We start from the raw sequence: 23835 nt of genomic DNA on the forward strand, positions 1-23835 counted from the left end.
TGCGTTCCCCCTTTTGTAAGTCTCTGTGCCTTCATCGTCCGCCTGGTGACCGAAAGTTACATATTTTGACGACCCAAAAAAAAAAAAAAAAAAAGTTGCTGCTCTTCTGAATCTGTAGAGGGACGTTAGCAGGTCTCCCCGTTTGTGTTGAGGAAAAAAATAAAATATGGCATTTTCTTCACATTTGATGAATTCCTTTAAAAGAGTAATATTTTGACAGAGGTCACACCAAAAAAAAAAAAAAAAAAAAATTAAAAATCGAGACAGAAGTCCCGTCAGTCAGTTTGCCACGGATTCCTCTATTGTTTTTACCTTTGAGCCCTTTCACACCTCCACCTCCTGGGAGGGCGGAGGGGAGGGGGTCCGTGGAAATCATGGCTTAGCTCGGAGATTATCTCTTTAAAATAGGTGACAGAGGGGTGTGCCTGTTCATCAGGAAATATTGTGACCAAGTGTGTTCAGGTGTACAATTGTGTTTCTGTGCGTGTGTGTGTGTGCGGGGGTGAAGTTACAGCGGAGGACGATCCAGGGGAGGGAAAGCACAAAAATAAAACCACAAACCAACAGCAGTATTTCTTCCCCAGATTTGATATGACGGCTTCTAAACAGAAGTATGCACACAACTCCTAAGTGTCAGAAAGTGTGTATACATATATGTATTTCTATACATTTATATATAAATGTGAGAGTGTGTGTGCACGCGCGGTCTGAAAATGTGCTTGTGTTTCTGTCGTGAAGACTTGACATTTGGCAATTTGGATCTTGCCAAGAAGGCTTTTTTTTTTCCTCCTCCTGGTTTTACCTTTGAGTGATAGAAGCACTGGCAGCACTGACGGTTCTCCTCATGCAGGTTGCCAGCTGAACAACTAGTATGAAGAGTTGCACTAGAAGGAACTTAAAAAAAAAAAACAAGACAAAGAAAAAGCTCCCCACAGTGCAGAAGTGGCTGTGATTTAAATCCTTTAGTGGCGAGCATGGTGTTTTAAAATCCCTCTGTACCGGGTTTGCCAGATTGTTGGGAGAGATGGATGAATGTCTGCGGTAATTACAGGACGCCCCTGCAACTAGTGGAACCAAACATCCTGGCTTTTTAGAAATTGAACTCCTTTGTTTGCATGTTGGATGCTGGGTCAAAGTTGAAGGTTCCTCCTTGAGTGGTTTCAGGGATCAAGCTGGGGTCCTCATCAATCTGAAAACAACAGATGTCGTCAAAACTGATTTTAGAGCCAACGCAAAGAGGAGAAAAACAAAAAAATAAAATATAGAGGCAAATTGGTGATTGAGAACTTACATCATCTCCTGAAAAGTACTGATCAATGATCTCAAAGGCTAATTTGTAGATATCTTCATTCTCATGTTGCTGCAAGTTTTCTATTTTCTCCAAACCTTAAAAAGGAGGACAGGAACATTTCAACAGCAGGCCAAGCAAAAACATTTATTCAGTTAGCAAAACTGAAGACGTCTCGTAGAGTTCGCTTTCACACACTGAAAAGTCAATTACAATCAATTCTAAGCACAGATAGGAAACTAATAGAGGCCGGATGCTTTAGATGTAAAAAAAAAAAAAAAAAGCTGATTTTTTTGTAAAGTCGGCGTTTATTTTCACATGAAGAGCTGGAACTGCATTCTTTAATCGATCCAACTAATTTGTGCTTTCCTTATGTCATTTGGTGGCTATTGCAAAGTATTTGTGGAATTAAGTTTACAGTAATAGGCCGTAAACTTCAACAGCAGCTTGCTTATTCAGGTGATCTGCTCATCATTAAATTTTAATGACATCCAAGGCAAAGACCAGAGTCAGAACTGAGCTGTTATCATAGCAGTTCAGCAAGCTTAGCTCCATGACAACAGCCAGCAGGAGAAAGATGCGAGTTTATGAAAGCCTTGTTGTTAACAGTCATAAATATAATTCAGTACAACAAAAAATCTTGTTGGGAGAAAATACCAAATAAATCTTGTACTGCAATACAGGGAATTAAGCCTGTTGCAAAAAGCAATAAGTCAATTAATCACATGATAAGTTAAAATGTGGTCAATAATCACAGAAGTCCTAACTGGCCAGTGTTTCTTCCATTTCCTTTTTGGTCCGAATAATTATTAAGTGAAGGGCAATTTTGTTTACAGACTTCATGATCCATTATGTTTATGGTTTGGTTTTTATTTATCGTTGTTGGTCGGTTTGTTTCATTTTATTGTGGATATTTAAAATATATTCCTGTTCCAGTCTTCAGTGTTCTTTAGAAATATTATAGTTTATTGATCTTTGAGAGGATGTACTTTCATTATGATGTGATTATCAATACATTACTTGAAAATGGTCTCAATACAACAATATGATTATTTATTTCAATAGTTTTTAGGACAGTTTATAGTCATGACAGGCCTATGTGAAAGAAAAACATATTATATATATATAGTTTTACGAACTAATATGTCATGTTTAGTTTTCTGTAAGTTTAGCCATTTTGTTGTTAAAAATAAAATGTAAAACAAGTTACAACCTGCATACCTCTGATGACATCACAAAAGGCATGAAGGCAGCAGAGCTCAATGACATCTATCTGCATTTTTCTTGTTTTTTTCCCCCTGTTCATGTTTTACAAATTTCTCCTTCACAAGAATACATTTGAATTCTGTTCATAAGATTTTCCAACATGCTCTGGTCACATCATCATTGTGCTTCTTATGATCTCAATCCAAAAATCAAACCTTATTTTAAAAAATACTTTGCATTTAGTGGAAATCCTCCAGTGGAAATCCACATTTATTATTTTACAATTAGCTAAGGACGCCTATTCTTCACATCTCTGTCCCAGCTGGGCCATTCCTAATGTTAACCAAAACGAAGTGAGTGAACACAGACCTCCACACTCCTCTATGATTTCAGCAATGGTGCTGGCTTCGTCTCCAGCCATGATGAGGATGTTCTTGAGGCCGTCCAGGACAACCTGCACCACCTGAGAGTCCTTCACTGACAGCAGGTTACAGAAGGGAGGGATGACATTCTGCTCCACTAAGAACTCCACCTACACAAACCCATACATACACACCACATTCATACTTTATTGCAACACAGGTACACAGTTACAAGTCTGGAAAACAACCTTACTCAATTCACAGTGATATTTAAAGAACAAAATGTTGCCAAGATGCATCCGTCAAATGAGACTTCTTTATGTTCTGGTGAATATTTACTACTAAGGTCAATACCTTAACAGGTGAATTCACAAATTAAAGCAACTTAAATGTAAGGAAAGTGAATAAAGAAAGAAAGTCAGACTCACCTGGTCTTTCCTCCCACTGATGGTGAGGTTGCTGATGGCCCATGCTGCTTCCTTCTGAGTGCCAAAGTCGCCCTGCGGAGAGCCAGTCTGTTAGCAAAAAGTCCTACCACAGCATACTGTCAGGGCAGACATTAAGTCTTGGTGGTAATTTCATTCTAAGAGCGTGTTTCTAAAATTAATAAATAAAAACAAAAACATCAGATTAGCACTGAAGAAATATACTTTTCCAAACTGGATTTGTTGCAACCATGAGAATGAACGTAAAGCTTAAACGTCGAGCACAAACCTTGGCCAGTTGGTGGATGATCATAGGAATTAGCCCGGCCTCGATAACAGCCTGGACCTGCTGCTGGTTCCCAGCTGTGATGTTGGACAAGAACCAGACAGCTTCCTGTAAACAAACCAATCACAAATGGTCAAAACTATCCCCCCAAAAAAACGTTTTCAACAACAACCACTCTTCAAACCAACTCCATTCATCCTTTACATTATTATCAGACTTTAAATGGCTACATTACTCCCATTAAACGCCAACGCTGGGTTTTGATTAGTATATTTTCACACTATCACGACGATAGTGTGATAGTGTGAATTTATAAATTCATATAAGTTTACGGACATTTTTAACAGAACAAAAAACGCCATTTAGTCTGCGATACCTTGTTAATCTTTTCTTTAGGATGGGTGAGCAGATTGGGGAAATGTGAGAGAACATCGCAGTTGAGAACCACCTGGGTCTGCTCGTCTGTTCCTGTCACAATGTTTCCAACTGCCCTCAGAGCTGCAGTCTGGAGTTTGAAGACGAAAGAGCAAAAACAATTCACTTAATTATAGAGACAAACAACATTCAGCTCGGCAGAACAATGTCTTACCTGAACTTTCACCTCCTGATGGCTGAGGAGAGGCACAAGAAATGGAACAACTCCAGAATCAATGACCATCTGGATCTGTTCGTTTCCTCCGTCCGTCAGATAGGACAGAGCCCACACTGTGTCTACGAGTATCTAAACACAATGAGGTGAATGATGATTGCAAAATTTCAAAGGTAAAACTGGCATGGATAAAAAAAAAAAAAAATACATTTTATTCAGTTCAATGCTTACATTTATATCAGTGTGATATATTAGCACACAGAGAGCAGGCAAAATCTGTGAAAAGGAAAAGGAAAAGTTAGATTTGGGACATAAACAGCTGTGCATGGTACCGAACTAAAAAACGTCAACAGAACTGGGAGACCGTGCTAGCATGAGGTTGGCAGGTCAGCAAACTAATCTGCATGAAAATATGCAGCACAGTGATACAAGTTTATGGAAAACTGTATCTGGGATTTCTTTTTTACCAGAAAATCTGATATTGCTACATTTTTTTTCTCCTTTCCATTTTTAAACCAAAAGTAAATCTACGCTCCTACAACAAGCTTCCATGTGCGCCTCCCTCTGATGACATCACATAAGGCAACAGATAGCAGCTCGTAAGTGCATCCGTTTGTTTTTCTCTTGTTGATTTTCTGTATTTCTTTTTTTTTTTTTACATCAATTTCCTAATGCCAGCTGATCACTGTCATCCTTGTACCACTTGTGATGTCATCAATCAAAACACAAAAGCTGAAGTATAGCTGGTTTTTTAACGCGTTTTTTACAAATGGTAAAAGTGAAATCTTGCTGTGGAAATCCATAGTTCATTTCCAGCTGTTTTTTTTTATTTTATTTTTTATTTTTTTACCATCAGTGTACAACAAAAACACAGTAATAAAAGGAAGGGGAAAAAAAAGGTACCAAACTTGAATAATCACAGTTTTATACTCCATCCTCCTTCTGTAGTAATTACGAGAACAGAAAATTCCCTGGAAAAGTTAAGCGCACTAATGGACAAATTGCTCTCCGGACACACCCACCTCTTGCACCGTCTCCATGGGCGGAGGCGGATCCTTGTTGCGGCAGAGGTTAACGATGACCCAGGTGACATTGCGGAGGAAGGTGATGGGGATAGATGGGTTGATGAAGGAAAGCAGAGGCTTCACTACGCCCAGGGAGATGACATAATCCCTGCACTGTGGACCGTCGCCTGAGCAGGAAGTGATGAACATCTCAGCTCGGGCTGTTGCTTTGCTCATGGACACTTGTGTCAGTGAGTCAACACTCACCTATGATGTTTCCTAAAGCCCATACGGCCTGTTCACAGACGTTCTGGTGAGGAGAGTGTAGCAGCCGCAGGAACAAGGGCACTGCGTCTAGATATGCAAACATCAACAAATCAAAATTCTGCCCGAGGTGGCGGCTTGTGCAATTCCACAGAAAAGCTCGTTTCCCAGAACACTTGAAGCCAAAATAAATATAAATCTACTGTGGAAACTCGGGGCTCCAAACATCCCATGAAAACTGAAGCGGAGGCGACAACAAAACAACCTTCATAAATAATTTACTGGCCGTGTTCTTAATGATAAAAGCAACGCTTGAGGTAAACGCACACACACTCCTCCTCTGGGTCAAGGCCTGAGTGTTTGTCTCTGCCTTGTAAACTTTGGCACAGACAAAACACTTTCAAATTATCTTGCATGTCTGCAACACCCAATAAGCACCATTTAAATTAAAAACGCTCTACTTGGTTCATTTGCATAAACAAAAAAAAATATCTGAATTTTGGAAATTTCAGTTTTATTTTTGGAATAAGCTTGAATAAATAATGTGGGATTAAATCAAAATCTGACCAATATTTTTTTCCACACTTAATCTGTTCAAAAAAAAAAAATTCACATCATAAATAACATTACTCTCTTCTTGTTGGATGTGACAATCTCACACATCCAGTCCAGACATGAAGCATCGGATTGTATTGCATGTTGGGAAATTTATTGTCATTACAATTTGATTCTAAACAATATGAATAAGACAAGAAGTTCTTGGACTGCGGTAATAAAGAGGTAATAAAGCACTAAGCAATCATCATCTTTGTACTTTCAATGTATTTGTTGATGCTTGTTTACTGCAATAAGCAGTTTATCACATAATAAATTAAAATGAGCTTTATAAATTTGGATGATTAAACGCAATAATCCACTTTATTTACGTTTCGGTTGTGTGTGGTTTTCATTTCCGTTATATTTATAGTTTGAGGTTGTTGTGTTTTATTTTGGATATTTGAAATACGTTTAGTTCCACTGTGAAGTGTTTGTTACAAAATTAAAGTTTATCGGTCTGTGAAAGGATGAACTTGAACCATTACTTCAAAATTCATATATTACTTCAAAATAATCTCAAAACAAGAATATTATCAGTTTATCGCAATAATTTCCGGGACGATTCTTCCAGTAAAATGTTATTGTGACAGGCCTAAACATTAAGATCCTCTGACAAAGTTGCTCCGTCAGCTGTAGGCAGATGCAGTATTTTCAGTGAAAATATGCAGAAACAGAGGACCTAATGAGTCACACAGTCATCATGACATTCACCATCATTATCACACTTTGCATGTATTCCGAAAGTGCATTTTCTAACTTCAAGGGAAAGCTTCAGTCGGATTCACCTTCTCTGTCCCACTGGCGAGTCAATTTGTACATTTTGAAACGCGACCAATTTTCTAAACTAAAAAAAAATAAAAAAATAAAAAAAATACAAAAATGCTAGCTCCTCAGACTGCAGACAGTACATAAACACAGACTGACAGGGTAACACCGGGGAAGACAGAATGCCGGGTCAACATACTTGATTTAACCACAGCCTGAGTCTGTGCTGACGTCCCAGAGGCGATGTTGGTCAGAGCCCAGGCTGCCTCGAACTGAAGTGAAGGACTGTGGGATTAAGAGCACATTTAAATCAGTTAATAATAAGCAAAAAATCAGCCGACCCCATTTATAATCGACATTTGCCTCGTTCGTAAAATATTAAATGCAAATAATTGGCTATAAACAGATTTAGAGTTCAGACTCTTTAGCAGAATACAGCTGAGTTTATGCTAGAGCACTATAATGAATTGTTTTCCAGAAAAACTGATGCAACACAAGAAAATAAATCAACATATTGTGGTCAAGTGATTAATCCATCTGCCACAATAAATATCTAACTGGCTCCAATAATTATCTGGAATCTCCGAGGGGTTTGATTTACTCCTCCTCAGAACAGATATCAAATAAACAACATCGCTTTGGCGTGACGAGCCTCCTGTTAGCTAGCGGTGAGAATTCAGAGACCCAGTTTAAAGAGCTTCAAATGACTTCTATTGTTTTCTTTAAGTGGTTATAGATGTCACATAAGCGTGTGTTCTTCTCATAACAGTTAAAACTATATATTCTTTTCCAGAGTATTAATGCTTTATAAATATGTTTCACAGTCTAGCTATCGTTTGATTCCACTGTAAACTTCTATACCTCTTCTTCCTTAAGGATCTTACAAACAAGCTATTCAATCTGTCCCCTGAGTGAGCACAAGGTCCTGGGAATTGGGGAACTCTTAGAGACAGGAATGTCGATATATTTGGCTTGGCCTGAGCTGAGAGAGCCAGCCAGCTGCCCTGCATGCCTCCACACACACTCTCACGTGTGGTCACAGTGGGGAACAACAAGTGCAGTGCACACCAAGCTTCTGTTGCAACAAAAACCTGCTACAGTAGCATCAGATTTTGAAAATGATACAGAAATATGCCTTTTTTTTTCAGAAAAGGGCAAATAAATGGTGTGTTGCATAAAAGATACCTGAACAGACTTACTTGTCATCCCTTTCCAGGCATTTGACTAAGATGGGCAGGATCCCAGACTTTATCAAGTCATCAATAGGAGGGTTTCTGTCACTGGAGAGAAGTTTTCTGACAAAACAAAACATCAGGATTATTATTATCAATGAAAACCCGAGTCATTTTAACATACACGCTTTGGTTTTAGAGCAACTTACCTGGCTGCTTGCACTGCACTGAGCTGTATAACAGCATTGTCACTGGTTGCGTTCTGTGTTTAAAAAGAGAAACAGGATTACATGATAATACAGAATCAATGTGCAACATGCAGAATATTTAGGACAGATTTAACAATCATAGGATAAATTTAATTCCTACCTGTAAGATTGCATCAAGTGTAACATTTTGCTGCAAAACAAGAAGAATAGGGTTATTAAAAATCTAGTCCATATTACTATATATGTGTTGACACCATCAGTTGCAATAGATCCACACTTTTGACCACTGAAAGACTCTCCAACAGGCTGAATAAATTACTGGTTTTACAAAATCTGACATCTTGATACTGGGCGTATATACTGTGAGGATATAGTTGTGAAATATTGTGCAATTCTACTAAAATATTACAAAATGGATAATGTTTTACTATTTCTGTCTCGTATGCAGAATTTAAACTGGTCTCTGTTCATTTGAAGAGCAAAAACAACTTAAAAAAGTACAATCTCTAAACAAATTTGATTTTTTTTTTTAATCCACAATAAACTGCATTTGTACATTAGTATGTTTTTTTTCTCAAGATATACAATTTTAAGGCTATGTTAAATACTTATTCATTTCTTTACACTAATCTCTGGTACTTTAGACCACAGGTTTTTTTTTTTGTTTTGTTTTTGCAAAAGGGTAATAATAAAAAATAAAAACAAATAAAAGCTACAAAAGTAGCCTAAAGGACCTCACTCTCATGGAAATGTATAGGAGTAGATAAGACTTCAGTATCATTTGATTACGTATAAAGAGATTTTTGTTGACCCAGCAACAACAAAAGCTCCACATAGTAACATAAGAAATAATAATTATAAATAATTGGGGTAAAGTCTGTGCAATTTCCATAGTAATAATGATAGTACATTTTTAAATGAGCCAATCATATGTGAAAATGTATGCAGGTGCCATCACTGCAAGATGAGCGCAGGTGAGATAATATTAAAAATACAGAAGACTTGAATATTTCAACCATCTGCCAAAGCAGTTTCTGTCCATCACTAATGTTATTTTTATTTGATCAGTCTTTAGTTATCAACTAGTTTTGAATATTGTTGTGCAATAGCGTTGGTCGCTTTTAAATAAAGGTGTTGAGGCCAACATGCCCAAACCCAGCGTGCTTGAAATCTTACATCAACACAACTGATGTTCACTGCATTTGAAACAAACTGGTAAGACTGGAAGACATAATTTATTCAAATTTGATTTTATTTTTTTGGTATAAATTATATTTATACATCAGAACATTGTGATTAAACAGAATTAGTCTTTTTCCAGTCGTTTTTACATGTGCTGAATTTTAAACAAAAGATACAATCTCTAGAACTAAACTCCTCTCGTGCGTTTCTTGCCTGGGTCTTCACAGATAAAGTGTGTGTCAAGATATGGTAGGTTTCTCTAGTCTCACACACACACGCACGCACACACGCGAGCGCACACGTGCGAGCACACACACAGGCTGCCGCCTCAAGCTGCAGAGCTGGATCTTAAGAAATACGTAGGAGTTAACTGCTGCCTGACCACTGGTGTTGTTTTGCCCATCAAGCATGTAATACAGCACAGCTTCAACTAAGAAGCACCATTCAATTCAGTTAATTTTTTTTTCTCCCCCAACAAGACAAAAACAGAGTTATGATTTCACCATCACAATGAATGACAGGCTCCCAGTGAAGCACATTTCTGTGTCAAAACAAACAGGATGTTTCGTGGTGAGGAACGCAACATCCTCGCATCATAATCTGAGTTCACACAATCATCACGACTTTGAAAATATCCTCAGCCACATTGAGCACTGGGGAAGAATTTCTTCATAAATGCCTTTAAGCAGATCTGATTACCCTGTTTTCTGAATAATGGCCAGCTCTATACAATGCATCTGATTTTGAGGTGGCAAATGTTTTACTGCATACATATCAGTTGTTTGTTTTTTTTCCCCCCCAGAACTTCATGGGCTTCTTATCATTAGATTTTTTAAAAACCATTTAAATATGCACAAAAGCTGTTTGTTTTATTTTGTCTCCCTGTGACCTGTTATCTTAACAACCCGGTCTCTCAGTCCAACAAACTCCCACACTTACCCCTTTAAAGTCTGAATCCACATCAGAATCCTCCAGACTCTCCTCCTGTGGGACATTTCTCTTCTTCAGTAAATGTTCGTCTCGTTTATTCTGGCCAAAGGAGAAAAACACAGGAGGGCAGCGAGGAGTGTTAATATATTCATGAATGCTTAAACAAGCACAAGACACAGTCTAATCTTTTGGAACCCAGATAAAACACTTTAACTGCAGCCTCGCTTGAAAGCCAGCATCAAGTGGTCAGTTTGAAAGAGAAGGTTTAAAAAAAAAAAAAAAAAAAAAGCCTGCACAAATTAATCTTTGCTGGACACTGAATCTTGAGTCTAAATCCCGACACGCTGCAACTCTGACAAGCTCATATTCACACAGCATGCGTCTGCAAGGCATGTGAGTCAGTGGTAGGAGGAGATTCCCTTGCCCTACATTCCTGTGCATCATGCTGACGTGCGTCACAGATGACTAATCAGCTAGTGCAGTGCTTCTTGTTGCTCTGATCCGGCTAAAAAGGAATGTGCTAGACTCAGAACCGCTTTAGTACTTCACATAGAAAACGTTCAGTACTGTTACTTCAGCCAGTGTCCCTGACGGCTGAGTTGCTCTGAGCAACAGCTGGTTTGGACACATGAATCTCTTCGACCGTTAGGTTAAAGGATTCGAATGATGTTTAAATGCTGACCAGACAACTAAGTGGGAACACATTTCTGCCAGACATCAGATGTCTTTATTTAAAAGTTTAATATTTTTCTAGAAAAAAAAAAAAAAAAAAGATGAGAATGAGTCAACTAAATACTTTTAGGAAATGTAATCCTGTTTGGGAGCAAGCACTCCACATAGATCAGCCTTGATACCACAGTAGTTATATGTTTCTTGGGGACAGTCATTGTGGTCGCACAACATTAAGATAAGTCAAGAAAGGGAGGAAAGTGAGGAGAAAATTTGAGAAATAAATTTCTGGATGCCAAAACTGTTGGCCAGAGCAAAAATGCTCAGTTATAAACACAGTTAGCTTAGCATAAAAGAGCAATGTAAGCAATTACTTCACAAACTCTGAATTTTAGGTTATTATTTCTCCATATATTTGTCCAGACTGGGACTTTGAGGATAAATTAAAGCCTGAAACGTTGGAGCAGACATCCTGACAGCTAATCTCTGGATCAAGGTGACTTGGCGTGTTTTATGGAAAACATTATTACTACATTTTTTGTCCTGTTTGGCTAGTGTCTAAATGCTCTAAATGCTGAATAGACTAAATGCTGAATAGTTCAAAACCTAAGAAGAAACTTTAAAATAAACTTCAGATAGCCAATCATAACATATATATGTGACAACTCTGATAACCAAGGAATTACTAAAGATTACCCAACAGCTAAAATTGTATAGATGCAGCTCTAGGATTTTCTTGTTTTAACAGCACAGACTTCCTCACAAATTCTCACCCCAGAAACACTGCAGCTGTGAAAAATCACCCCCATGCATGTGTGTGACACCTCAGTAATGCCAAAGCACAGTGGCAAGAAAACCTTTGTTCAGTCTGTTCATTAAGCTATTCTTTATATTAATAAAAGAAAAACTTAAGATGCAGAAAAAAAATACAGCTGGTGATGATAATTATAAACAGCCTATTATAATCTGAATAGGGCCTGATGAATGACCAGGTGGTCAGAAAGTAAAAAAAAAAAAATTAGATTTTTCTGGTCTTTTGTGCCAAGTGCTACCAAACCAATGCTAAATACAACACTGTTCGGTGAGGAAGTAGTAACAGCTGGAAGAAGATTCCAAGTTAGTCATTTCTAGTTTTTGACTGAGATGTTGTATTTGGAGTTACAATCGGATACACGCTCCTGGCCCCGACATGTTTGTGCTTAGGCTCTCAATAAAAGAATGCTGTCCTTTGCTTAACTTGAAGTATTCTTCATTACAGAACATAAACAGTGTAAGCTCTACATCTGTAGTTAAATATGTATTCAATTTCAGTTTTTGATTGATGCTGGGAAGTGATTTTCAATTATTTTTTTATTTTAAAATGCATTTCTTTTATCCAATGCTTTCATAAAATATTAAATTAGATTTTAAGCATTGTTAAAGTCTTTGTTTTCTGTCTTTTTATGTCAAGTAAAGCACATAAGATTGCCTGGTGTATTAATGCATTTCTTGCTTTAATCTTTTCTTAGAAACAATAAACCTGAAGAGTCTAAAAAAGGGAATAGAAAATTGAAACAAAAGTTTTGAGGGACCAAAATCTTAAAATATAAATGCAACTACTTAGTACGCTTGTAAATTTAGGTAGTAGGGGTATGGATACTTCAAATACATGTGCCACATGTTTCTAAAAGATTTCTGTTGATTTGGCAGCGCAAAGATCCATTAAACAAATCATGTAATCATTTAGATGTAGTATTGATTAATAAAAATAGCACTACTTGTTTAAGTGCTAAATGTGTGCAACTTCTTGCACACAATCTTGTTAATTGTAATTAGTCTCTTTTCTACTGTTGTAGATTAAATTTTAATTAGTCTCAGTAGGAAAAACAAGGTGTAGACAATGTATGGAAATGATCCCGTCTGATAAGTCAATAAATCAACCAAAGTTCCTCCAATTATGACCCTGGCCTATGCAGAGGCTATGCTAAACAAATCCTGACAGTGTCGAGAGAACAAAGACAGTATAACTATAAAAGCATTGAAAGGCAGCTTATTTATGACGGTGTTAACTTTTGCTGCTGACGTTTTGTAATATGTACTGTTGCCAGTCTTGGCCAGGATTCTCCTGCGAAAATGAGATTTAATCTCAATGGGGCTTCCCTGGTTAAATTAAAAAACAAAAATAAAACACCCCTCGTAAAAACATATTTCTAAGGCTCAGAAATGCAACTGGCCCAAGATAAGATAACTTTTACCCCAACCCTACCCAGACTAAGCTCCATGAAGACCAAACAAAACAAAAAAAACTCCACAAAATTCTTCACTAATCTTGTGTTAAAGAATGTCAGCCATTTTTGAAACTGGGGATAGGACTATATGAAAAGCACTTGATCAAAATGCAACACTACATTAAAAAAAAAATCTACCATCTTCTACCTTCGTATGCACCGACTCTTGCACTGAAAAACTGGAGCTATTTAATCACTAGCTGAAGAAGGGCTAATGGAGGCAGACAATCAAAATGTTCACAGTACCATGTTTACAACCTCAATGCCTGGCGGGTCACCAGGCTTTACTTGCCCCCCCACCAGGCTCAGCATCTTTTGATTATTTTAAATGAAGTTTTTTTATACACTGAAATTAAGACAGATTAAGCTAGGTTTCTAGTTGATGCATTGAACTGGGCTCAATGGGCTGCTCACCAATTGCGCCGCCCATGCAAATCTTTGTAAAATTAAAAAAATTTTAAACACGCAAACACGGTGGGTCGCTGGTGGACTGCCCTGCCACTGAGGCTTGGCAGGTTTTCCTGCTTTCACAGAACCAAGAAACAGCCGGCTAAATCACAGGTCATGGTTAAAAACTGAAACCACTTTGATAGAAGTCTTGTTTGGTTCTCAGATTAGTCTAAAATAGAATTGAAGCGTTTAGCATATGTTGTTTCTCACCTTTCTCAACTCAACCGTCACCTCATTTCGATGTCTTCTCATAGTCTGTAATAGAGGAAAATCGTGAATTAGGAGCCATTTTATTAAACATTAACTGCAAAGGTAAATATACATCGGAAGGTTTACACATTTTTCAAAGTATTACAGTACATTGGCTATAATAAAAAGAAAAGTTAAACCATTTTCTTCTCATTAGATGACAAAAACATTTCAATGTTCAGGGACAGAATCTTGTCAGACGAAAACGTGGAAGGTGAGACATCTGTAAATCAACCGAAACCCAATCTAAGTGATGAAAGACAGTTTAAGGGTTCAGCTAATTGCTGTATTTGTATGTCTGCTTGGGTTCCAGATCATCCATTGGAGTTGGAAATGGTCTATGATCTTGTGACTGTTTAAAAAGGTTCATGTTGCCTTCCTAAATAGACTCTTACGTAATTTGGGCCAGTCGAAACTCAGGAGGCAGGGGATAAGAGAGGCATCTCCCAACCACTGCAAACCAACGGCAATGCCAGTACATGGACCCAAATCAGAAATTATTACTGTACAGTGAGCATGTAATGGTCTAATCTGAACATTAACAACAACTAGTACAAGGTACTGCAATAAACTCACAACAAGAACTGTATTTTAAATATATTGAGGAAAATAAGTCATGGCTTTCACAGTATGTTTGGCGTTACTCTTGCAATTCAATAAAGCTGCCTGAGACGACACCAAATCTATGATGGACCAAAATAAATCCTTTTCCTATGCTGTAGCCCGAGTCATCCATGTTCAAAAACTCAATTTCATGCTTAGGTTCTAAGAAAGCCTGGGTCAGACATCCCAGATGCCTTGAATAGCATCAGGAATGCACTTGGCAGAGACTACATCGTGGTAGCCACGTGCTTCTCAACCAGACTCCTGCTTTCAAAACAACCACCAACATGGGAAGCTGAGCTGTCTTATGGGAAAGTTTTACAGTGAAACTCAAATCGCCACCACAGTAGATTTTGAAGAACCATTTTCAGACATACCTTTGTTTGGGGATTATCTCAGGATTAACATTAAACCAGAATGACCAAGCACAAGCATGTTTTTGTTTGGCAAGCCCATGACTGAGAGATATGCCATCTGAGAAATTGCTTGAATGTCATGTGTAAGTAGAATAAATCTAAATATTTGCAATTCTTTATCCCAGATTTAAAAAGCTTTCACACATTTTTGTGTTTAAAGACATAATCAAGCAGTATTTCTTCCCCAAAGAAAAAAATGAACACCGACTATAAAGAATTTGGATGCTGAATAAAAATTAAGAGCTGTAGGATCTCACAAATGTTTTTTATTTAAAGCTGACCAGAGAAAATAAAAAGCCTGTTCTGCTTAGTGTCACATTAGCAAACACTGTTGACAGATTTTGAAACAAGATCCGGAGGAGCTCAAGTTCCACTCTAGTACACTTTCATGTGTTTTATTATTGCCAAATAATACAAAATAAATCTATTCAGTTTTCTCAAATGAGGCTACAATGTTTCTCTGCAGCGATACAGAATACAACTCCAAACATCTGAAGCAGAACTTTGATACAAAACAAAAGAATAAATGGGGCAAATCAAGAAAAATACTAGTAATGGACTTGATGTTTGTTAAACATATGGACTGCAAAGTTCCAAATCGTAATTACAACAACAAAAAAAAGTGTGAACTGGGAAAGTCAGAGTTCAGCATCCAATATGGCCGCCACACATATATTATCTCAAACCACAGGCTCCCATAGGACTGTACTATCATAATTTGTCAACACATTCTCTTTGTAGTCAAACACATAAAATGTAAAAAATTACATTATCAGCTTGTATTGCTAGTAGTAGTGAACTCCACAGTAATTAGCAAATCCCACTGGTTTCCTACGAGTTTGAACAAGTTCATTCCAAGATCTGAGCTTCAACTTCTGAGACAAATCAAATGCACCCATACTCTAAAGCATCTTGATGAGTTGCTTTAGGCCTTATGTGATGTCACTGGAAGCATCTGTGCTTGGAAGTATGCTTTAGGGAGGCTAGATTTTTACCTTGAGTAATGACCATTTGAAACAAAAACGACTAGAAAAATAAGTGTTTTTTGTCGGTCAGTGGTTGTCAGTGCTACTGTCCTCCATGTTTTAGAAGCGTCTCTCCTCCTACACACCTGATTAGAAATTGTACCACAGAAGTCTGCTACTCAACTAGTTATTTAAATTAGGTGAGTGACTGCTGGGAAGCATCTAGTATATGAAGGACACTGAGCCTTGAGAACCAGCACAGGTGACAAACTATCTAAACCTAGTGTGGCCAATTCAACAGAAAAACCTGTCTAGGAGATTAAAAACCCAGGTTGTATTTGTCTGGATGGCTTATGGCATATTCACCGAATAAAGTCACTAATTTAAATTTAGACTTGCCGGCTAAATTATGCGTTTGCTAATGCAAATTTGTAAACAGAATACAAGCCAAAAGCTCGTTGTTTTCAAGAATAGGAGGCTCAAAGTGCACTTACTGTACTTCTGTAATCTGCATGTTTGGCGCATTATCGTTCAAGCATGTAATATGTCAATACTGGCTTTCACCAACACTGCTAGTTTAAGTTAATATCGTCTGTGTCATTTACTTGCTCAAAGGTAAAGCTCCCTTAAAAACCAGCAGTTGTTTTCATCTATATGGAAAACTGTAAGGTCAAAATATCGTTCTCATTCAGCTAACCGTTTGGTGGCTTAGCTTGGTTTAGCAGCCTCACGACGTTAGCTAGCTACCAAGAAGGGGTGGGTATGGTGACTGTGGGCAAGTCATGTAAATTACTATAAAATATTATTTCCTAGACAATAACGTTGTGGTGTGACCTTGGCGTCTTTTTCTTAGAGTCAATAAGCGCGAGTTGGCTGTAAAACACCAGAAACGACACGGTTGTGAAGCCGGGCAGGCCCAGCCTCGCTTGTGACCCGGTGTCCATCCATCCAACCAGCAAGCTAACGTGACAGCTACACCGCTTGTCCTCAAGTCTAACAGCGGACCAACCGCCGCGTAGCTTCCTGCTGAAAAACAGTTCTCGCTAAGGTTCAGTGAATTTGTCGACCGCCATAGCATTCGTATTTACAAGTTCAAATATCTGTATCGTGTTTTAGTAGGACATCTGATGGCGAACTCCTTATGGTAGCTGAAATTAGCTAGCTAGCTAGGTAGGTAGGTAGCCGACTGGTAGGCAGGCAGCTTCAGTTGGGGCCAGACTGTCTAACGAGGCCCGCAGACAGTCATTTATTGCGCTGAAACATACTCTGTAAAGATCACTAATACTTGTATTCCCGAGTGAACTCACCTCGACATCGCGCCCCTTGTTTTTAAAGCTCTTGATGCGGTGGTTTTCCAAGCCGGCGTTGTCTGCCATGGCTATGTGGGGGGTGTAGCTCTGACTCCGGCTTACTGTATCTGCTCCGTCAAAGGCACGGCAGCTCCTCTGTTGCTGCTGCTGCTGGTGCTTCCACAGGAGGGGGAGGTAACAGATCGCAGAGTGAGGGGAGGAGTTCCTCCTGCCTGCTGGGCTGCCCTGGTTTCCACTGTTTCACAGAAGCAGGAGCTACTAAATTCACCTGCCAGCAAGGCTGGAGCAGACTTTGAAAGGGAATCCTTCGGATACGTGGACGTAACCTGCAGGTGCAGCTCACTAAATGAGAATCTAATCGAAAAGTTAATTTATTTCAGGAGTTTAATTTAAAAAAGTTAAACATGCATTGAGAGACGAATTTCAGCCATTCTCTTTATTTGAATGTCTATGGCTTACAGCTAACAAGGACCGCTAAGAAAATGACATACCGAGGACAAATTGAAAATGTGAAATAGAAACGTTATTTCCATGTTTTGATCCTCACTATCCTGATGAAGACTGCGGACTCATGAGTTTTAATTAAACTCAGTTCAGTTCAAAAATACTTCAGTTATCCCGAAGGGAAATTAAATGTAGTACCTCATCTCATCCAAGTATTTTCAAAGAAGAAGGCAGGTATGGATCTCCGGAAGCAGTCAGTCTTCCAGGGAATCTTAAGAAGCCTCTGACTGAAGACTCTGTTGCTGACTGACAGTCATGCTTATACCCTAATTTCCAGGCAGCAGAGAGAATATGCCACAGCAACATATCCTGGATGATAGTTGTTGGCAAGCACTGCTAATCCACCTCATTTGTTGACACTCCTCTTTAAATCTCTGTCTGATCATATCAGAAACAAAGGTAAGTCATGAAGTTTCTTGTTAATAGAAAATAAAAAAATTTTAGAATGAAAAAAAATCACAGAGGTGCAATAGCAGTGGAGAAATTCTTAAATTAATACTTTGTTGAACCATTTTTGTATTAGATTTAAGTTTAATAGTCAAGCATTGTTGATTTTGACTGGGCGATATTTGCTCACTCTACCTTGCAAAAGTTGTGCTAATCCTTCAGATTGTGAAACGTTCTCTTGTCCGCAGCCGTCTATCCTCGTGACCCCAAATTTCTGAGCCATATTTAGTTTTGGGCTCTGGCTAGTTCAGCTCAAAACTTTTATGTCCCCCTGATCACATTATTAATTTGTTGATTTGTATGCAAGCTTGGACTCAAAATGATGCTAATAAAATCAAAGCAATCTAAGCTCTTCAGCATACACGAAGCTTCCGAGTCAAAACCAACCAGCATTTATAACGGCTCATATTTTTAATTACCTTAATTTCTCAAATTGTCCATAAGATCCTTTGTAACCTCTCTGAAAAAGGATGGCTGCAGCAAAAATATGCATTTTAGTAAATCCTACAAAGATGGCTGTCGCTAGATCTGGTGTTGGTTAAAATTTAATCAAATAGTGCTTCAGGAAAGTTTCAGATGAAGGGTGCGTAAACTTCTCTAATCAGGTAATTGCATTTTTTTTTCCACATTTCTTTTCAAATTTGTTTTCTAGTTGAATTGTGCAGAATAAATGTTCCATTTAATTTATCATGACCTTATTATACATGGCAAATACCTGGCATTTCAACAGGCATGAACACAATTGTCTATAATGACTGACTTTTATTTTAACTATCCGATAGCTTTAGATGTTTTCTGGTCATTTCAGCTCTCTTATTTTAGTTAGTTTGCATAAAGGAAATCATTTTCCTATTTGAAAAAGTCTGTCATACATAGATCAAATTATCAGTCACTTAAAAATTCACCACGTAAAAATTACACACCACCTTTCAATAAACACAGGACACAAGATATTGCCTCCAAAAACACAAGTTCAATGAATCAATAATATTTGGATTTGTACAGCTTTATTAGTGCAAACAAAGACAAGCATTTGAAATATTTTACTGTCACACCAGCAGCTGGTACGCGTTGCCTGCACAGAACTACTTGATATATTTGTAGATGCATCTCTAATCAGAGACAACCAGCACCAGCTCTCATAATAATCTCTTTGAATAAACAGACTGAGAAAGAAAAGGATTATCAAGAAAAGTGATTTGTAAAGTAATCCAACTATATACTCGTCTATGTAAATCGATTTCCAGCACCAACAGACAACCAAGCGCTGGACGTCACCTGGAATGTGAACTGCTTTGCTAGTGTCAGTCTTTTTAAAACGTTGCTCTCTCAACAAACATTCAAACGGCAATGTGGTATGAAGATGTCCCTACTCTTAAAACAACTCTTAAAACATCCTTTTTCTTTTGCAGCTAAATCTACATGTTTTGTGATGCAGCAGAAAAAAAAAAGACATGCCACTTTGATATGAAAGCAAAATAAATACAAATAAATATGTGATGCATTTTGAGACGTCAGTCGATCCTTCAGAAGGTTAAAAACAGAAAAAGATAGGAATAAAGCAATTTAAAACATGGATTCTGACCCTGAAACCGGGAACATCTCACTGTTGCAACATTTGTTCGGTAACTACACATGGTGGAAGTAAGCAGCAAGTGAAAGTTGTTCTGTTTACGTAGCTCGATTACCAGTGAAACGAGGCGATTATTTTTATTCCTACCTGCACAGACTGCAGCAGCCCACAACAGCAGAGTAATATCAGACATCCCCACTTCTTTAATACACAAGAACAATCCGAAGCAGCAGGAAAAGCCAAGATAATCAACACAAACGACATGAGATGCAGTCAAGTTACACATCAAAATAATAGCCAATCAAAGTCAAACTGTAGTGTCACAGATGGTGCTGTAGGATTTAGAGGAGGGCAGCAACACAGAGAGAGGCCAAGGCGCTCGTTTAGAAGATCTGTTGTTCAAAGAGGATCTTCTCATATCCTTGCGGAGGAGTGTGATAGAAGTCGCTAAACTGGCAGTCTAAGATGGCGCTGTCGTCCACTGAAACCACACGAGGAAAACAAAGGGTCAGGCACTGGACACGTTCACCTTTTGAGAGAAAATTCTCTGACATTTTGCTTGTTCCTTAAAAACTTGGAATCATTGCATTCAAACCAAAGAATACAAGACATTTTCTAAGTAAAAGGCTTGGAACCTTTGCATTCTAAACGTTCAGTTGCTTGGGGAGGATGTGATGATATGATCCTGAGAGCAGATCATCACATTTTGTACTGTTTGAAAAGTTTTAATGGCCCAAACGGAAGACAAAATGGAGAATATGGCCCATAATTTAAACATCTTGTCACTTTAAAACCTCAAAAATACATTCATTTTACTGGGATTTTATGCATCAAATCAACACAACATAGTGGATACTTGTAAGGTGGGAAGGAAAAGATGTGTGGCTTTTACTTCATATTTTTGAAAAGCAAAAATATGCACATGTATTCATCCTCACCGAGGAAACACTTAGGAAAACCATTTTTCATTGTATTTAAAGCTACATGTCATCTAGGGTGCGTCTCTACTGGCCTTGCACATCCAGAGATTCAACTTTTTGACCACTCCTCTTTGCAATGTATCAAGCAGATGAGATGGAACAAGAACTATGACAATTTGTTTTCAAGTTACACATTCCATTTGGTTTCAGGTCTGGACTTTGACTGGTCCGTTTTATTACAAGAATATGCTTTGATCTAAAACCTTTCCAATGCAGCTCTGGCTGTCTGTTGAGGCTTGTTTTGCTAGAAAGTGAACCTCTGCTCCAGTCTTTGCAGCCTCCAGCAGGTTCTGTCGTTCAAGGCTTGAGATATTGTATCCCTGTACGACATAATCTCTGACCTGCCTAAAATACCAATAAAACAAGACAGCTTGAAGTCGTAATGTGACACAATATAGAAAAGGGGTATACTTTTTTTCGTAAGGCATAATTTTATTTTTATGATGCAATTTTGAAAAAACAAAGGGGGGGAGAGAGGGGTAGGTAGAGCTGTCGCCTTCCAACCACAAAGTTGTGTTGGATTCTAACTTCCTCCTCTGCCACATACCTGGGAGCACTTAACCCCAACTGGTTAGCTGCATACTGGTGTATCAACTGGTGGAATGTGGCTCACATGGGAAGTGCTTTGAGTGGTCAATATGACTAGAAAAATACTTTAACATTTGATCCACTTTACAATGCTTTATTACACTAAACTACATAACACATGTGAGTATTGCAATTATTGTTTGGCATAAAATCTGTGCTTTTCCTTCCAACAACAACAAAAGCATCTGCTGGATTAAACACTTTTCTACACTGCTCTGCAGCTTTGCAAATCTCTTGGCGTAGCGACTGACATTTTGTGCAAATAACATTTCAGAGTGCTGAGGAGACGTCACGTTTTTCCTCCAGCTCAAAATCATGCCAAAGTTTAGACGGAGAGATAACCAGTAATCAGTCTGAGCTGTGATGGATGCAGGAGGGACGCCCGAAGATAACAGTTGAGCAAACATCTTAAAAATCACCTTGTTTACTGTCTGAGAGCTACTGTGCCTGAAGCACAGCTTTACAAATAGGAAACTAATTACAGCGAATCTTCTAATGGGTACTGGTTAAGATCACAAAAGCATCCAAAATACAATAATGTGATTATGTGAGCATAAATGCTCTCAAACTATGTTTGAAAATAGGATTTTAATGGATCCTCGATGAGATTGTGTCTTGGAGCACTATTTTCAGTTTGCGGTGAAAACAAAGCAGTTAACCACTGCTGATTGTGAAGCTGATTGTGTTTCAGCTTCACAATCAATTAGTTTTTCCAAGAAACCATGATTTTACCTAATAGTTAAATAAAAATGATTTTATTGAAACAGCGAGATTGAGTGAAGAAATAAAAAAAAAAACTGTGCATATACAGCCCTCTTGTGGAATTCAAGTGTAACTGCAATTTAAAGACAACATCATATTCACCGGCTTAGAACAAAAACAACGCAATTCAAAATCCTAAACTTCCTCCTTTTTGGTTGGGCCTAAATCTTCCAATTGTGCAAAAAATATTCAAAAACATTTGTACAAACCAAGTCACCTCCCTGGTGGAGGAACTTCAATGAAATACTTATGTTTGTCTCCCTCAACAACAGACTTGGCACTTCAACTTACCATAAACAACGGGGTAAACAGTGCCCCGGATCCCTGAGGCAGGACAATGCATGTTCTTTCCATTAAGATACAGGTTCATCTCCACGTGGTCATACGTGATGCCCTGAGAAACAAAAATACATGGAAATTATCTTCATTTATTAAAAGGACAGAACCAGGGATTTAAGATAATGCATTGATAAATGATTCATTTCTCTTGAATTTGTCCACATTTCATACTGTTGATGTGACAGAGCGCTGCACAGCAGCACATTTCTGTGAAGCAGACAGAAAATGAACTACTGGTATGTATCGTCTTCCCTCCACTTCCCCATTGTGCGCTAGTTAGTGTTGGTCCATTCCCTCTAATCCCAGTAAAACACCTTAAGTGCAGCGTAACTAAATGTGAAAAGGTCCAATCGGTCTAAATACTTTCGTAATGCACTGTGTGATGTTTATAGCATTTACATGTAAATGCATACACTGCTACGGGAAAAGTTGTGATTCCTGACACAAAGAATGCAACACTTGCAGCCCATGTGCAGGACTCATCTGTGAATAGCGCCTCTTGATGCCCCCAAATCCTTGAGCGGATTTGCTCGACAATCCTCTTAAGGCTGCGGTTATCCCTGCCACTGTTGCAGCTTTTCAGACCACACTTTCTCCTTTCACTCAACTTTCTATGAATATGCTGAAACTTTTCTGCAATGTTCAAATCTTCTGATTAACTACATTTTTAAGGGTAGTAACAGATAAGACATAGTATCAAAAAAATTACAAGAAATAAATGTTAGAAATCTTTCACTATATTTGTAGTTAATCTATGTAACATTTGAGTTTGAGCTGCATTTGTATGTACAGCATGTTAAAATACAGTCTTGTTCCTGGACATTAGCTCAAATGCAGCGCTTAGTTCATGAACATTTTCTCTCATCTTTTAAAGGCAGCGATAAAACGGATCCACTTCAGCAAATTCAAATATGTTTGAAAAGTTTTTTTCAGGAACTCAGTTCAAAACGTGAAGCCTAAATAGTCTATGGATCCATTACACAGTCAGACTATTTGTTTCTGTTAATTTTGATCATTATGTAAATATCAAAATATTCCCATCCTTCTATGTACAACTAGGTTGAAGTTTTTTTTTTGTTTTGTTTTGTTTTTGCATATTTCTTAATGCTACACTGGTTAATTCACAACCCAGAAATCTTCAAATGCAAACACACACAATGAAGGAAGTGTGTTGCTGCTCTTACCACGATGTCGCCCTCCTGAGGAAGGCTGTTTGCAGGCAAACGATTCTTCTCTTCGTTGTTGTGGTACACCGAGCCATCATGCCGCAGGACTAGGCTGTTTGTGTCTCTGCCCAAAGGCACTTGGTTAAGATTGACTTTCTGAGTGGCCACTCCAATTCCCCACACACCTAAAAAAAAAAAAAAATTTTATATATATATATATATATATATATATATATATATATATATATATATATATATATATATATAT

General features: G+C 38.0%; 2 protein-coding genes across 3 annotated transcripts in view; both read right to left on the bottom strand.

Annotated features, from left to right (window-relative positions):
• Window positions 1–795: 795 nt before the first annotated feature.
• Window positions 796–17552, bottom strand: kpna3 (karyopherin alpha 3 (importin alpha 4)). Of its 2 annotated transcripts, XM_015060786.1 has the most exons (17): window positions 17206–17540; window positions 13876–13920; window positions 10289–10378; window positions 8328–8357; window positions 8168–8220; window positions 7986–8081; window positions 6986–7071; window positions 5428–5514; window positions 5179–5348; window positions 4388–4432; window positions 4157–4288; window positions 3944–4072; window positions 3571–3675; window positions 3285–3356; window positions 2864–3026; window positions 1292–1386; window positions 796–1189 (listed from the first exon to the last, which is right to left on the bottom strand). In XM_015060786.1, exons 1-17 carry the CDS (start codon window positions 17272–17274, stop codon window positions 1091–1093), a joined length of 1566 nt encoding a protein of 521 aa, XP_014916272.1. In that variant the 5' UTR covers window positions 17275–17540; the 3' UTR covers window positions 796–1090. The 2 variants fall into 2 exon arrangements, with proteins under 2 accessions (XP_014916272.1, XP_014916273.1); XM_015060787.1 differs by lacking the exons at window positions 796–1189; window positions 1292–1386 and having other exon boundaries at window positions 2888–3060; window positions 17206–17552.
• Window positions 17553–19829: 2277 nt separating this feature from the next.
• The window catches only part of spryd7b (SPRY domain containing 7b), a 10150-nt gene continuing 6144 nt past the window's right edge, over window positions 19830–23835 (bottom strand). Inside the window, exons 4-6 of the mRNA XM_015060785.1 lie at window positions 23586–23752; window positions 22354–22456; window positions 19830–20213 (exon numbers count right to left, since the gene is read on the bottom strand). Coding sequence (XP_014916271.1) covers window positions 20116–20213; window positions 22354–22456; window positions 23586–23752 — 368 coding nt within the window. The 3' untranslated portion in view covers window positions 19830–20115. The remainder of the gene's footprint in view (window positions 20214–22353; window positions 22457–23585; window positions 23753–23835) is intronic.

This window comes from Poecilia latipinna, unplaced genomic scaffold (assembly GCF_001443285.1).
Source record: "Poecilia latipinna isolate Pla-1442-1.1 unplaced genomic scaffold, P_latipinna-1.0 Scaffold1742, whole genome shotgun sequence".
In the NCBI taxonomy this organism is placed as follows: domain Eukaryota; kingdom Metazoa; phylum Chordata; class Actinopteri; order Cyprinodontiformes; family Poeciliidae; genus Poecilia; species Poecilia latipinna.